The sequence below is a fragment of the Macaca mulatta genome, chromosome 15 (assembly GCF_049350105.2).
Source record: "Macaca mulatta isolate MMU2019108-1 chromosome 15, T2T-MMU8v2.0, whole genome shotgun sequence".
NCBI lineage: Eukaryota > Metazoa > Chordata > Mammalia > Primates > Cercopithecidae > Macaca > Macaca mulatta.
The window spans coordinates 42,117,827-42,132,702 of record NC_133420.1 but is presented as its reverse complement, the minus strand read 5'-3'; the positions used below and the strand labels follow the sequence as shown (position 1 = coordinate 42,132,702).

General features: G+C 45.4%; 1 protein-coding gene across 1 annotated transcript in view; it reads left to right on the top strand.

Moving 5' to 3' along the window:
- The first annotated feature begins 869 nt into the window (after positions 1-869).
- Positions 870-14,876, top strand: part of PAPPA (pappalysin 1) — a 246,345-nt gene continuing 232,338 nt past the window's right edge. The window contains exon 1 of the mRNA XM_015116970.3: positions 870-1,574. Coding sequence (XP_014972456.3) covers positions 1,160-1,574 — 415 coding nt within the window. The 5' untranslated portion in view covers positions 870-1,159. The remainder of the gene's footprint in view (positions 1,575-14,876) is intronic.

The window sequence follows — 14,876 nt, the reverse complement described above, 5'->3', positions numbered from 1 at the left end:
AAAAGAAGAAGGAAAGAGGTAAAGGGAGAGGAGAGAGGAAGGGGGAAGAAGAGTGAGGGGGAGACTGAGAAAAAGAGAAAGAGGGAGAGAGGGAGGGAGGGACAGAGAGAGAGAGAGAGAATTTTTAAAAATCTAAGAATCAAGTTTCAAGACTCTTTATGTGCTATAGAAAAGGATGAGGTTTACCGGCAAAGTGCAAAGGGGATCCTAAGAGAAGAGAGAGATTTTTCTTCCGCCACCAGAAATAATAATAATAATAATAATAATAATAATAATAATAATAAGTGGGGGGAGTGAGGGAGGGAAAAAAAGCAAGCAAAACAAAATAAAAACAGGAATGTGTGTTTTGAGCAGGAATGAAGAGAGCTGGGAGGACCGTAAGGGGGTGTGTACAGAATTTCATTAAATTGTTACTTTAAGATTGTCTTCTTAAAAAAAAAAAAAAAAAAAAAAAAGGAAGAAGAAAAGGAGGGGGTGGAGAAGCGGGAGCGAAGGAAAGGAGGCAAACGGCAAAGTGAAGGAAAGCTGGGTAGCTCGGCCTCTCCAAACTGATTGATTAGTCATGATCCCCGCAGTTTTAACAGGGACTCATTCAATTGGGAAGGTGGAGCGCTGGGGAGCAGATTAGCATACGCTTGTTTACTCATCTTCTGAGGGATTTTTTCCCCCTCTTTCCTTTCATTTTGAGAAGAAGGAGGGAGGGGAGGGGGGACTGGGGGGGGGGAGAAGGGGGCTGTGGCTTGTGTTATAAAGGACGCAAAAAATAAATAAATTAGAGCATCTTTTGGGGGGAGGGAATTCAGCGGATCAGTCTTAGAGGAGCTTTTTTTTTTAGGAGAGAGAAATCATATAAAATAAAATGAAATAAAACAAGGAGGAAGGCAACCAGCTGTTAGGGGGGGAAATAAGGCAGATAAAGGAGCGGGGAGAGAAATTAATTGCCAACCAGGAGGAGTTGGGCTGTATTTTTCAAAGGTGGGGAGAGTGGAGCACACACCTTGAGGAGGAAAGCGAGAAAGAAAAGAAAAAAGCAAGTGGAAGGGGGGGCTCGCGCAAGAAGGGTGAAGAAGCGAAGAAAGTCGAGGCGCCGAGGCTCCCAAAGCTGGCAGCTCCGGGCGGCGGTGCAGGGGCGAAGGGGGGGCGGGGGGAACCGTCGGACATGCGGCTCTGGAGTTGGGTGCTGCACCTGGGGCTGCTGAGCGCCGCGCTGGGCTGCGGGCTGGCCGAGCGTCCCCGCCGGGCCCGGAGAGACCCGCGGGCCGGCCGATCCCCTCGCCCCGCCGCCGGCCCGGCCACCTGCGCCACCCGGGCGGCCCGCGGCCGCCGCGCCTCGCCGCCGCCGCCGCCGCCGCCGGGCGGTGCCTGGGAAGCCGTGCGCGTCCCCCGGCGGCGGCAGCAGCGGGAGGCGAGGGGCGCCGCCGAGGAGCCGAGCCCGCCGAGCCGGGCGCTCTATTTCAGCGGGCGAGGCGAGCAGCTGCGCCTCCGGGCCGACCTCGAGCTGCCCCGGGACGCGTTCACGCTGCAAGTGTGGCTGCGAGCGGAAGGGGGCCAGAGGTCTCCGGCAGTGATCACAGGTAGGCGAGGGCGCCCCGGCGGGCGCTGCACCGTCCCTGCGGCCCCAGAAGCGCGCGGGTGTCTGGGCGCTGGTGGCGGGCGGGTCGGGGGCTTGCGGGCGTGTCTGTGCGTTAGCTGCCCCGCGAGCGTTGCAGAGACATCTGGGCGAGCTGAGAGCCTCACTTTGCCCCATCAGTGGAATGGGCACACTTGGAAGGCGTCACTGCCCGATCCCTGGGAGGAACCTGGTGAGTCCTCCTGGCGGCCCCGCGGACCCTCGGCCAGTGAGGGCTGGTTCCCGGAGAGCCTAGGGCACATAACCCGTGCTCCGAATGGTCAGATGCACTCTCTCCGTTTGGGATGAAAGGGAGGATGACCCAATTGAGATGCTTGTGAAAGGAGACTTGGGGACCGTTGATTTCTTTGACATTTTAATAGGGGTAACTCCCCTACATTAGGCCCCATTCCCCCGAAAGCCGGCAAGGGCAAGGTTGTTGTAATCGCCAGGACTTAGAAGTCCTCGAAGTGCCCCAAAGTTGCTCACTGATTGAAGCCTGCCTCTGGGACTCACCCTCATCCCCTCCCCGCCATCCTATGTCCTAGCTTTTAAAGCCCATTGCCTGTCACTCGGGGCTGGGACGAGACCTTCCTAATGCACACCCCGCCAGCGTTCCCCAGACGCGGCTGCGAAACGGGGCGCTTTTCTCATTTGGAACTTTATAAGCCCGTAATGAATTTGAGTTCTCCCTCCTCAACCTCCCTCTCTCTCCCTTTCGCTGTTCCACAGCAAAGCCTATAGTGAAACCGGACACTTTGCGAGGATTGCAAACCTTAGAAATGCTTCTGCATCCATTTTTCCCCCTCTAAATGAATCTGTGGAAATGCCTTTAATAAAACTGGGGAGCGGAGGTGGGGGCGGCGCTGGAAGAGAGAAGGAAAGTTTTGCCTTTTCTGTCTGGGAGATTCCCTTTCTGCACAAACAATCTTGCCATGTCCTGGGACGTCTTAAAGTGAGAGTAGGGGTTCCCCCTTCACTGCAGCCAGGAAACGTGTGAAGGCGTTTTGCGATCCCACCCCCTCACACACACACTTTCTTAGAAGGGAAAGCTCTGAGCTCTTCGGGCAATTCTGCTTCTTCCTGTCTTTCCATGGCTTGGACTTTCACAGATGTAGCACTGACTATCCAATTGACATGAAGACCCCTTTAGGAGACACACACTCTGCTGCTATCCCAAGAATACGTCTCCCAAAGCCCCCGCTTTCCAGCTATCAAAGGAGAGCGATACAGTGATTCCCCCCAACAACCCACAACTGACGTCATCGCCTGCTATTTTTCCTTTTTTTTTTTTCCCCGGGAAGAAGAAGGAAACTGAACTCATTCACTTTTAACTCGCAAGCCCTATTTACCCAGAGGAGGGTCTAATTTGGAACAGAGGAGATGTTATCCTTAATAATAATGACGATGGTGATAATTTAGGGCTGTAGTATGTTGAGTTCTCTTTCCAAACATGTGAAAAAGCAAAGAGACTGCTGCTTGGAGGTGATTCTTTTTTAATCTGTAGGTCTGGTTTTTCCTAGTCTTTACCTGTCGTATCAGTGATTTGGAAGGCATTCCCCGTAGAGAGGAGAGCACAGGGTTATGTAGGCATCATCAGTGAAAGGGTAGTGAATGTATTTTAGCTATGTAAGTGTGTCTACATAAATACATGTATATACATATATACACATATATATAAAACACCTGGGATTCCACAGGAGACTGCTTTATAAATGTCTATAATTCAGACAAGCAGCCTCTCTTCACACGCATTCTCTTGAGCACTCATTCACTCTCTCACACAAAGATTGTTGCAGTAAAATACTTTAATTGAATGGGGGACGTTAGGTTATTATTGCTTGTATAAAATGCCTGGTCCATTTTATGTGTGGAAATAACATTCCCCTCAAAACGAAAAAAAAAAAAAAAAAAAAAAAAGCACTGCTGTCGTGTAGCACCAGAAAGCCAGGAGCTTTTCTCCTGAGGATTCTGGTGGATTTCTTTTCCCTCCCCTAGTTGAGTTGGAGCCAGATTTGGCGGTGTGTAAACACCTGGCTCTGAGCCAGAAAAGACTCATTCTGCATATCCTCCACATGGTACAGGCTGTTGGACTAAAAAGAACCTGCTTCTCCTTGAATTAAAAAGCAAACAAACAGAGGTTCTTTGCAGAAGTACTTTTTCAGCTCCCTCCTTCATGTAAGTTTGGGCTGGGAGAGCCAGGATCGAGGTGGGCAGCAAGGATCCGGTGCTAAGGCTCACCCTCTCGCTGCGACCTCAGGTGCCCAGTTTGCTGCCTGACCTCTGCTGGCTTTCTCTGGCTGGGCGTTGCCACTTTCCTAGGAATCCCTGGTCACCTATCTTGAGAGAGCAGTCATCGCTCAGCAGGGACCGCGCTGCTATTTCAGGCAGAGAGTTGCTGTCTTGCTGTCAGGCCAGGCTGCCTTACATCACTCTTTGCTGCAGGATTCAATTGGGTTTCGTAAAGGTCTAATTTTACGGTGCTGTTAACCGGGTCTGTCGTCTGGCAGAGGCAGGCCTTGCCTCTCCTGGTAGGCGGGCTATGCTCCCAGATCCGCCCGGGATGCTATTTCTGCCCCGGTTCAAACTTCACTGACACCAGTTCAGACAGGCGCTCGGAGAGACGGGGGAAGGAGCGAAGGAGCAGTTTGCTTCTGAAGCTCAGAAAACATGCCTTTTATTTTTCTGAAAGGAAAGGAGAAGAATATATATATTAATACATAAAAAAGAAAAGGCTTATGCAGGCAAAAACAAAGCCAAAGTTAGAAAGTGCCTGTGTGTAGGATTCTCTGGAGGGTCCACCCGTGGATGGTCTCCAGGACTGAAGAATCCTTTAAGGCTACTGTGAGAAGGGTCCTCAGAGGTTACCCAAGCCAGTTTCCCTTTTGGCCGAATGGGGAAAGAGACACACAGAGAGGGGAGGGGCGTGTGCTAGATGACACAGCTCCTCAGCGGCAGGAACTAGGATTTAATCCCTGGCATCTGACTTCCAGGCCTTGCCCCCCTGCACTGCTGAGAGAATGTGTCTCATAAACACCATCACCTCTCACCCCACACGGACCCACCACCCACACACAGCCTTCAGCCTTCATGCATAGCAATTTGGGTTCCCTTTCAAGTCAGGGGATGGGGGGTTGTTTCTGACACATCCCTTCGCTTTTGTACCACACCAGGCAGGAGGAACCAGACCCCAGTTCCTCATCCCCCAACTGCCCCCCCAACACCCCTCCAGTTCGAAAGAAAAGGAAAACAAAAGACTCAATTTGCTCCATCGAGCAGAGGCCTTGAGCAGCAGTTAATCTTGTTAAAGTTTCTCCTGACCTGTTAGATAAGATAAGTACTGCCCTCCTCCCACCCCTGTCCCACTCCCCTTCCCTTAGTGATTCGGAATTCCTGCTCAGGAGGAGAAAAGGATTTACCTGAATCCCACCCAGCACCTCTGCTGGCTGGCCCTTTTTCTTTTGTTCTAATGGTTGGACTGGATTAAGTGTGCTGGTTACTCTCAGGAATCTTTTTTTCCTTCCCTTCTGCAGCCCCCGCTTCCTAGTATTCACCCAACCCTCATAAAAGAGGGCCCACATTTTCTCCACTTCAGCATTGCTGTAACAGTGAAGGCTGGGTTTAAGTATATGGCTAGGAGTCCATATATTAACAAGGCTTTCTCCCGATATCTGTAGTCCTACCTGGGATCTAGAATATTGTAATAGTTAGAACTCAGTTTTAGTAGCCAGCTTACGTAAGTAGAATCTCTGCCCCTAACTAACTGTGTGACCTTGGGCAAGCAAGCTAGTTGACTTCTCTGGACTTCATTCACCTTCCTCATGTACAGAATGATGATGGCACAAGTACTCATCTCATAGAGTGGTGTAAATGCTAAGATAACTTGGATGTGGAAGGTACTTAAAACTGGACTTGGTATGTAATAAGTGCTCAACAAACTTCATTCTTATTAGACATGATTTTCCAAAGATCTCAGTCTTGGCTTTCTGGACTGGGGAACACTTGAAGGTATGAAGAAATTCAACTCTAGCTGGGTGCTCCCTTTCCTTGTGCCTGCATGTTTTGCCCTCACAACTACCCTGAGAAGTGTGTATCATCGCCTGTACTTCACAAAAGAGGAATCTGAGTTTCAGAGAGTTGAAATGACTTGGTCTAAAGTCCCACAGGTTCTCAGTGGACAGAGCCTAGATGTGAACCCAAGTTCTTGTTTCCTCTTTCAGCAGTCTTTCTGGAGAGAGAAGAAATGATTCACATGCTCTTCCTTAATCTTTCTGTGGAACATTTCCATTCCTTTCTGCATCTCTGTATGTTGACCATACACCTACAGACTGAAGAGGATGAGAAATGGGTATAAATCTCAACTGAAGCCCTGGATGAGACCTAGCAAGTCTGTTTTTCTTTTCACATCAAATTATCGGACAGACAGGCTGGAATTTCTCTTACATGCTGTGTGATTTGAGTCAAGTCACTTCATCCATCTATCCCTTGGTTTACTTATCTATAAAATGGGCATAATGACATCAGGATATTTCAATGAAAAAGTACCTAGAGCAGTGTCAACTTGTATTAGGGACTTGGTCAAGGGTAGCCAGATCTAGGAAGTAGCTGCATCTCTTTTTCCAGTTTCCGGCTTTGGCTTTCAAAAGTGGGGACTGTTTGTAGGGCTTCCTTTCTTGAGTTGCTGGGGAGTCTCTCTAGAGTAAATAATGTATCTTGGGGAATAATTAGATTCCTTCAAATACCTTTCTTTCACTTTGATCTTCTCTTCTTTGACATGCTAGGATGACCCCTCGGTAATAAGAGCCAAAGGAGGCCCAGAACCACTGGAACCTGTTAACAGGAAAACGAGTTAGCATTCAGAGAGAGCAAGCACCTCCAAAAAAGGAAGCCACACAGATCTACTGTCGACCTCTTGCTCCTTCCCCAGGTGCTCCCCAAACTCTCACCTTCCCTTGAGCTGCCACTCAGTGAACAACTAGAAGTGATAAAGGCTGTGAAACCTGGGAAAGCACCTCCCATTATTCCCTGCACAGAGGAAGGCAAAATTGAGGCCAGTAGATACAGAACTCGGGAGTATGGGTTGTGTATGGCCAGCCTGGACATGAACTCGGTGATCATCTGGGTCAAACAGCTCACTGTGCAGCAGGAAAGTTGAGGACCAGGGTCACACAAAATTAAACTGTATTCACAGGTAGTCCCCTCTAAATAGTCTGAGAGATCATTTGGTCCAGCACTTCCCATTCCTGGCTGCACCTGGAATAACCAGCTTTTAAAACATCCTTTGCCCAGGCTGCACCCTAAGGATTCTGATGCTGTGGGTCTGGGGTTGGCCTGGGAACGGGTTGGCCCAAAACCTTCTCAAGTAATGTTGAAGGACCACTAGTGAAAGTAATTACCGATGTAGTCTGACATCCCCTTGTTCCGCAGAGGCCCAAAGGGGAAGTGATGTTCCCTGCTTACTGAGCTGGGTAGTAGCTAAGCCTTTAGGAAAGTTCTGGTGCCCCAACTCTGAAGGACCCCTCTTCCATCCTGAATTCCTCTGTTCACTCCAAACCCCTGGGTGCCACAGGTTCTGACATTTCATTTTTTCCAGTGCCATTCCTGTGTGGGACCATGGTGGTCCCCATCTTTACAGGATGCACCTGATGTCAAATGAATCTCTCGGAGTTTTGGAGACAGAAGCCTCTTTGAACAGGAAGAAGGATTATAAGAAAGGGAAGCCCAGCTCTGAGGCATTCACCATTCACTTTGCCCTGGGCTAGTTCTTTAGAAAGATGTGTGTTCCTATTACTTCAAAACCTCTCACCTTGAGATCACTGTAAAACCAGCACTGGCTGCAGGTGTCTCCAATAAGGAAAAGAGAAAATCTCCAGGTACCAGAGGTAGGAGGACTCCCTCTACGAGCAGCTTGTATCTTAATCTACCTATGGCCGAGGGCTCAGGAATCCAGTAGGCATCTATTTCTCTCCTTACCAGCTTCCCCTTCTCTGGAACTTAGTTCCCTTTCCCTAAGGTTCTCCTAACTTTCTTCTTACTGTAGTAAGAGCTCTGCTTCTTGCCTTGATGCAGTTACTGGAAGTGCTCAACTGTGATTCTGACACCAGCAGCTGAGAACTGACTTGTAAGTTCCTTGGCTTTTTTGAAGCTCTGTAAGTGGGAATTAGGAGGTCAGAGTTCAGGTCCTGGTTTGGCTTCCTCTGAGCTGTGTGACCTGTGGTCTCTGACTTAACCACTGGGGCCTCGGGAGAGAGGGTTTGGCGGATGTTTACTCTCAGTGTCCCCATCTCATGGGCTGTCATGGGAACCAGGTGAGACAATGGCAGGCGAAGCTGTTGGCTGAGGTTAGACCACAGTGCACAGGTCAGCATGGTTAGGAGGAGCTAGAAGGTGAGAGATGCGAAAGATTAGTGCAATCAAGGTCATTCCTGGAAAGGTGCTTTTTTTGTCATCATTCACACTGTAGATGATAAACAGTTATGGAGTTAGCAAACCTTTTCATGCCTGTGACCTCACTGAAGTTCTTTGATGTTGGGACTTCGTAAGTCTGCCAAATCCTGCCACTTACTGCTTTATGACCTTGACCATTTACCGCTTCTCTCTGGACCTCAGTGTTCTCAGGATGCAAAAAGAGGGTCAGGGGTGAAATAGGGACTTTCAAACTGTGCTCCCCAATCGTAGGATGCCTCTGGGACAAGGGTGAAGGGCAGGACTCTGTCTCTCTCCTTCCCTTCACCTTATCACACTTAAATTGTGTGATTCTACAAGCTTCTGTTTAAACGAATATGTTCCTCCATTACAAAGAGTTTAAATGGACGTGGACTGACACTGAGGAGTTATTGTTAATCATGATAGGTGTGACATGATATTGTTCTTATGTTTTTTTTAAAGATCCTAATTTGTTAGAAATGCATAGTGAAGTACTTGTGGGTAAAATTATATTTTGTCTATTTTGTTTGTTTATTTGTTTAAAAAACTCCAGGAAAAAAAAAAAAAAGGCTTTCTGGGGGTAGTGGTACGTGAGAGATTAGCAGACTGCTAACAGTTGTTGAAACCAAGTGATTAAACCTTGGAGCTTTAATACATTTTTGTTCATGCTTTCGTGTGCCATTGAAGATTTCCATAATACAAAGTTAAAAATACTAAAAGTGTTTGAGAGCCACAGGAGGAAGTGAAGTCTCAGTTCCCTGCGTGTTCTGTGACCTGAAAGGTTTGCAAATACGGAGACCACCGCTTAGAGAGGGTTAGGGACTCTCCCAAGGTCACACAAAGATTAACTGAAGGTGGTGATGCAGCCCAGGCTTCAGATCTGAGGAGCTCCCCATCCCCTCCTCTCTGTACAGTTGCAAACTCAAGTGAAAATGATTATCCAGGGAGAACTTGAGGGGAATAAAAGTGAAGAGGGGAGCCTTAGGAGGAGCATGGAGAAGGGGCAAATGGAGACTTGCTCTGCAATAAGAAGCTTTTGAGTGAGAAAATTATTTGCTGTATGGGACTGCCCTACATATTGTGAAATGGCTCTGTTCATGAGAATTTCATGGGATCTGCTAGTGATTATGACAGGCCCAAAAGTATTGTGACAATACACACACACATACTCATATACTCACAGGTCCACATACCCTTAGTTCCAATTTTTCTGGTTCCTTATTTCTCTCCATCCTTAACTACCTGGAGAGCAATTCTAGAGCGTTCTAGAGCCCTGGGGCAGCGACCTGAGGGAGCACATGTTTACTGAGGAACTATTTTGCAATGGTTGATCACCAGACTCGGGAATCAAACTGCCTGGTCAAATCCTGACTATTGCACCTGCTAGTTGCATGACCCTGGGCAAGTTACTTAGTATCTCCAAGCTTCACTTTTCCCCTCTGTAAAGTGCAGATAATACTAGCTGTTACTTTGTAGGGTTGTTTTGAAGATTAACTGGGCCTCCATGTGGAAAATGCTTAGTAATGGAATCTAGACCATGCAGTAACCCAGCAAATGTTCACTCATATCAGTATTATGTGTGCCAGCCATTGCCACGTGTTATTTCTAATACTCTCAATAACTCTAGGAGTTAGACATACTTTTCTCTTTTGGCAAAGCCAGGAATTACCTTTTCCTCCCTTACAACTCAGGAAAGAGTTATTGCTGTCATCTTATCATTAAAAAAATTAAAAAATTAAAAAACTAAAATGAAAGGCAAACAAGATAAACACATTATTATGTCATTAAAAAAAAAAAAAAAAACAGTGCATGCTCATTGTAAAAAAATCTCAGAAATACAAACAAAGAAAAAGAGACCAGGTAAAATTTGTCTATTTCCTGCCCAAGCATGCAACAAGTATCTTTTGAGTTTCTGCTCCATGCTGGGTACAGTTTTAGGCCTTGAGGAGAGAGTAGTCAACAAAAGAGAGAAACATCTCCGCCCTCAGGGAGTTTATATTCTGGGCAGTGGGTGTTGGGGAGAAGGTGGAGACAGACTATAAATGAATAAGCATATATATCTCATAATGTCAGGTGAATGTTTATAAAGAAAGAGTTGAGAAGGAAGTCTAGGAATGTTGTGTGGGAGTGGGGATGCCGGAGGAGTGAGGAGTAAGATTTGAAAAAGATTGGTTAAGGGAAGCCATCCTGAGAGTAGCATTGGAGAAAAGACCTATGAGCAGGCCTGAGGCTTTCTGGAGAAGGCCACGGTGTATCGCAAAAGGAGGAGCAATGCACTTTGAGCTAGGAGATGTCAGTTCTAGACACTAGCTTGCTGTGTGACTTTAGGCAAGTCACTTTCCCTCTCAGAATCAGTTTTCAAATCTGAACATTGTGGTAGCATAGGGATTATCTTCACTAAAGACACTTGTACAGACACCTCCTAAGATTCTAATCCTCATCAAGGCTGTCCTCAGACAAAACTGTGAAGTTGGCAATAGTTCCAGTTTTCTTCCTTTTCTGGTGTATTTTCCTCCACTAGGTGGTGCCTGTGCCTGTCACCCTCAGGGGCCAATTGTGAACACATTTTCGGCTTCCACGCCTCAGCAACACTGGGAGAAAAAGAAGATGGTACACCTTCTTGCTAAGTACCATTGACTGGTAACAACTTGGAATGTTACTACTCCATTGGTGGATACTCTTTTATGACTGCCCAGAAAGCTTTGTGTCACAAAGCAATGTACCAGTGGTAGAATTTCTAAGACTGACTGAAGACATTATTTGGGGAATATTGGTACTTCCTGATAGCTGGAAGCCATACTATTAATAATATAACTAATTATAGCCCCCACAAATATCCAGAAAACTCGCTGAGCAACTTCCAGTCATCACTTACTGGGTGAATGCTAGCATATTCATATTTTGTAATTTCTTAGGATATAAAGGCCATTCCAGACAAATTCCTGGACCTTTTAGTATTGCTTATCATTTTAATCAGATAACTCAGTGAATTAAAATACCAGAACTCTGGAGTCTGTCATCATTTTCCAGATTGTTTTCCTTCAGAGGATCCCTGGAACTGTCATCCCTGAAGTATATCCTGCTTCCTCTCAACTCCCTCCTTCTTCTCTCTCTTCCTACTCCTCATACCCAGCTTATTTGCTTTGACCACTTGGATTTTTCTCCAAACAAGATAAAGAAAATGTGTTTGGTTTTCAGTGTTATTTGCCACAAACCCAGGGTCCACAGAACCTGGAAGAATAGAAGAGGTTCCCCTCTTCTACTGCAGATTGTAGAGAACCCTGGTCAGGTCTCAGATTCCAACCCACTTGGAGGAAACTAAGACATAAAAGCAGTAACAACTTGGTATATCAAAGTATGTGAGTAGGGGCAGCGTACCAATAGTTGCAGAGCCCTGGTATAGCCTTGTGCGTTTAGGAAGCCGGTGGTCCAACCTGTACCTGTTATCCTTGTAATTAAGAAGTCATTCCTATGTCTGTCCCATATCCATTCCTGTTGCTCTGTGAACATGAAAGATGGCTCGGCAGAATATGGCCAAATGCATTTGTATGGAGGGGGTTATTTTCCCCAGTGTGACTGCGGATCTTTCAGCTCAGAGGCTGATGAAAGAAGAGAGAAAGCTGTGTTAATAGGCCAATCTTAAGATGCAAGGCACCCAGGCGGAAAACATAAAACATTGGTAAATGTGATACTCAGTTTTGTGAAGTAAACTCCATTTAAGTCCAAAGAAACAAGGTGTGTCAAAGTCCAAAGGACTTACCCAAGCCATTTATTTCATAGATGAGGGACTGAGGGTTGATGAGGAAAGTGGCTTGTCCAAGTCAGTGACCAAGCTGGGTAAGGCTGAGTACCACTGACTGATAACAATTTAAAATGTTACTCTTCCATTGGTAGATACTATTGCATGACTGCCCAAAAGCTTTGTGTCACAAAGCAGACAACTTAGAATGTTACTTCTACATTGGTAGATCCTCCACTGGTAAATACTTTAAAGTCTTAAGCCAGATCTGGGTCCACTTGTTTCCTGACTTTACACCCTTTCCCATAGATTAATTACCCATCTGTCTACTAATGGTCATTATTTGTACAGACTCCACTGGGCTCCAGACTGACAGATCCACCTGTCTACTGGAAATGTTAGCATGTTCTACAAACTCAACACTTCCGAAACAATCATCTTTCCTCCAAAATTCCTTGCATCCTGATCTTCATTGGTGTCACCCACTCTAAATTACATCATCTACCATGTTCAATCAGTCTTCAATTCCTGACTGTCCTGCTTCCTTAAACTGTTTATAGCCAACCTCTCTTCTCTGTACCTTAAATCCTCTTTATTTCTTGCTGTGACTATTTCCCTAGTATTACAATGCCCACTTCTCTGAAATTCAATCCCTGCACCCCCTTCAACCTGCTCACCAACATCTAAGAGTCAGATCTTTCCAGAATGCAAACCTGACTCTGTCACCTCTAGCTAAAAGCTTTTCAATAAAATCTGAATTATTTGAAGTTCCCCCAAATGCACCTGGCTTTTTAATTATCACTTTTTTTACTTGGCTTATCTTCTATTTCCAGTGCACCATTTTGCAGAATGCTTATGCCTTTACAGGATTTTGCCAGAGTTTTCTGTCTTCTGAGAAGCCCTTCATAACTTCTCCCAAAGTGTAACTTGTTCCCTACCTTATTCATCTGTTCCCACTATGCTTTCTGCACACTTTAATCAAAACACCTGGAATTACGACATTTAATTGTGTACATATTTGAGATCTCATCCATCTCAAGTTCTCTATTGCCTAGCTCAGTATCTGACCTATAAAGGGGCAATATGTATTTTTGTTTAATAAATGGCTGACTGGATAAGAGAACCAGTTGAATATCTAATGATTCTGGGAGAAAGAGCTCAGGAACCTTAGGCATGTTGCATTACGTAACCAAAGCACATGACCTAGCATGTGCGTCACCGTCAGAAACATTACACAGTGGTTAATTCCATTTACCCCTGAGCAAAGAAGTCAGAAGGGAAAAGAAATCTGGCCTTCCAAAACAGAAGGGGGAGGGGAATAGTGTATTTAAGGGCCTCCTCAGCTCACATTGTGGCCTTTCTAATCCAAGCCACATTTTGGCCTTGGTCTTCGTCTCTCAGCCCTGTGCCTGTTTGCAAAGCGTTTGTTTTGTGTGTGCATGGCAGCACATAATCTTAAGCTTTGCTTGCCTCTCAGATTTCCCTCTCTCCCCCTTATCAGTGTCTTTCTGAGCCTCAAGTGTCCTGGCAGTCATATCTGTTGCTTGAGTTTTCACCCATTTCCCTCCTTTCTGATAGTGGGGCTTTCTATCTGCTTTCCTTGATTTTCCTTGATCTTGTTAGACCTTGTGATGACCTCAGGATCTGGAATTCTCTATCCACTGTTTATATACCCCTAGGAGAGAAGACACATTCTCAGCAGTAATAACAGTAATGAAAGCAGCCAGCTTATAATAAGCACTTACTATGTGCTGGCACTATGCTGAATGCTACACTTTGAACACTCTGAAACTGGGTTATAAAGTTGCATGACTCCCTGAAGTACCCATGGCTAATGGGTGGTGAAACTGGAATTCTAATCCATACCAGTTTAATTTTGTCTCTCTTCATCCTCAAGGCCTAACACATTACTTGGAACACTGCAATTACTCAGTAAATGTTCCATGAGAGAATGAATATATGAATGACTGAATGAATGAATGATGGTGCCCCCCAGTGGCTAATGCAAACATTTGAAGAATGTAGAATGAAAAGGTAAAGAAGGAAGAGAGGGAGGGATAGAGGAAGAAAAAGAGGAAAAATCTGAATGAACATTATAAGATTTCAAAGAGATTGGCTAAGAAATCTCAGATATGCAAAGTATATTTTATTTGCAGGTGATTTTCAAACAGAAAGACAATTTACATCCATTAGAGCATTTCCCACCTTTAGTCCTTTAGGAGATATACGGTTGTCCCTCAGTATCCACCGGGGATTGGTTCCAGCACCAACCCCCGCAATGCCAAAATCTGAGGATGCTCAAGTCCCCAATGTAAAATGGCATTATATTTGTGAATAACCCACACACATCCTCCCATATACTTTGAATCATTTATTGATTATTTATAATACATAATCCAGTGTAAATGCTATATAAATAGTTATGTGGCATTGTTTCATTTGTATTATTTTTATTAAGTATCATATTTTAATTTATTCTGGAATATTTTCAATCTGAATTTGGTTGAATCCATAGATGTAGAGGCTACAGATAAGGAGGACCAATTGTACACTGATTTCAAAGATACTCTCTTTGCCAAAAATGTTTTTGGATTCCTCTTTTGAGAATCAGTGCCTGGGACATGTTTCCCCAGATATGCTCAATGGAGCCTCCTTGTCATCCTCTGATGAGGGCCCTGATGAGTTCTCAGGCAAATCTTGGAATTATGTGGGTGACCCTGCTGAGTGAATATGAGCTTTTGAATAGAAAAGTGACTCTGGAATAACAAGGCTGATTTTGAGGAGACTATCATCAGAACTGATTAAGCCTTGATAGAGCCAGTATTAAGCTCTCAGGATGACCCCTTTACAGAACAGCCCCCCAAGAGGCTGATTAAGTCTGCTAAAAACAAATACAATATCTTGACCTTCCCTTTCCTAAATTCTAAAGCTGGAGTAACAGAAACTGCTTTTATCAAATCTGCTCAGTTTACAGATTGAAAAACTAAGATCCACGGATGTTTACTTGTTAAGATAAGCTAAGTGAGTAAGGTTAATCAGCAAATTGGTAGCAAAATTGAAACTCAAGTTTAGATCTGTTGACTTTCACATCAATGCTCTTTC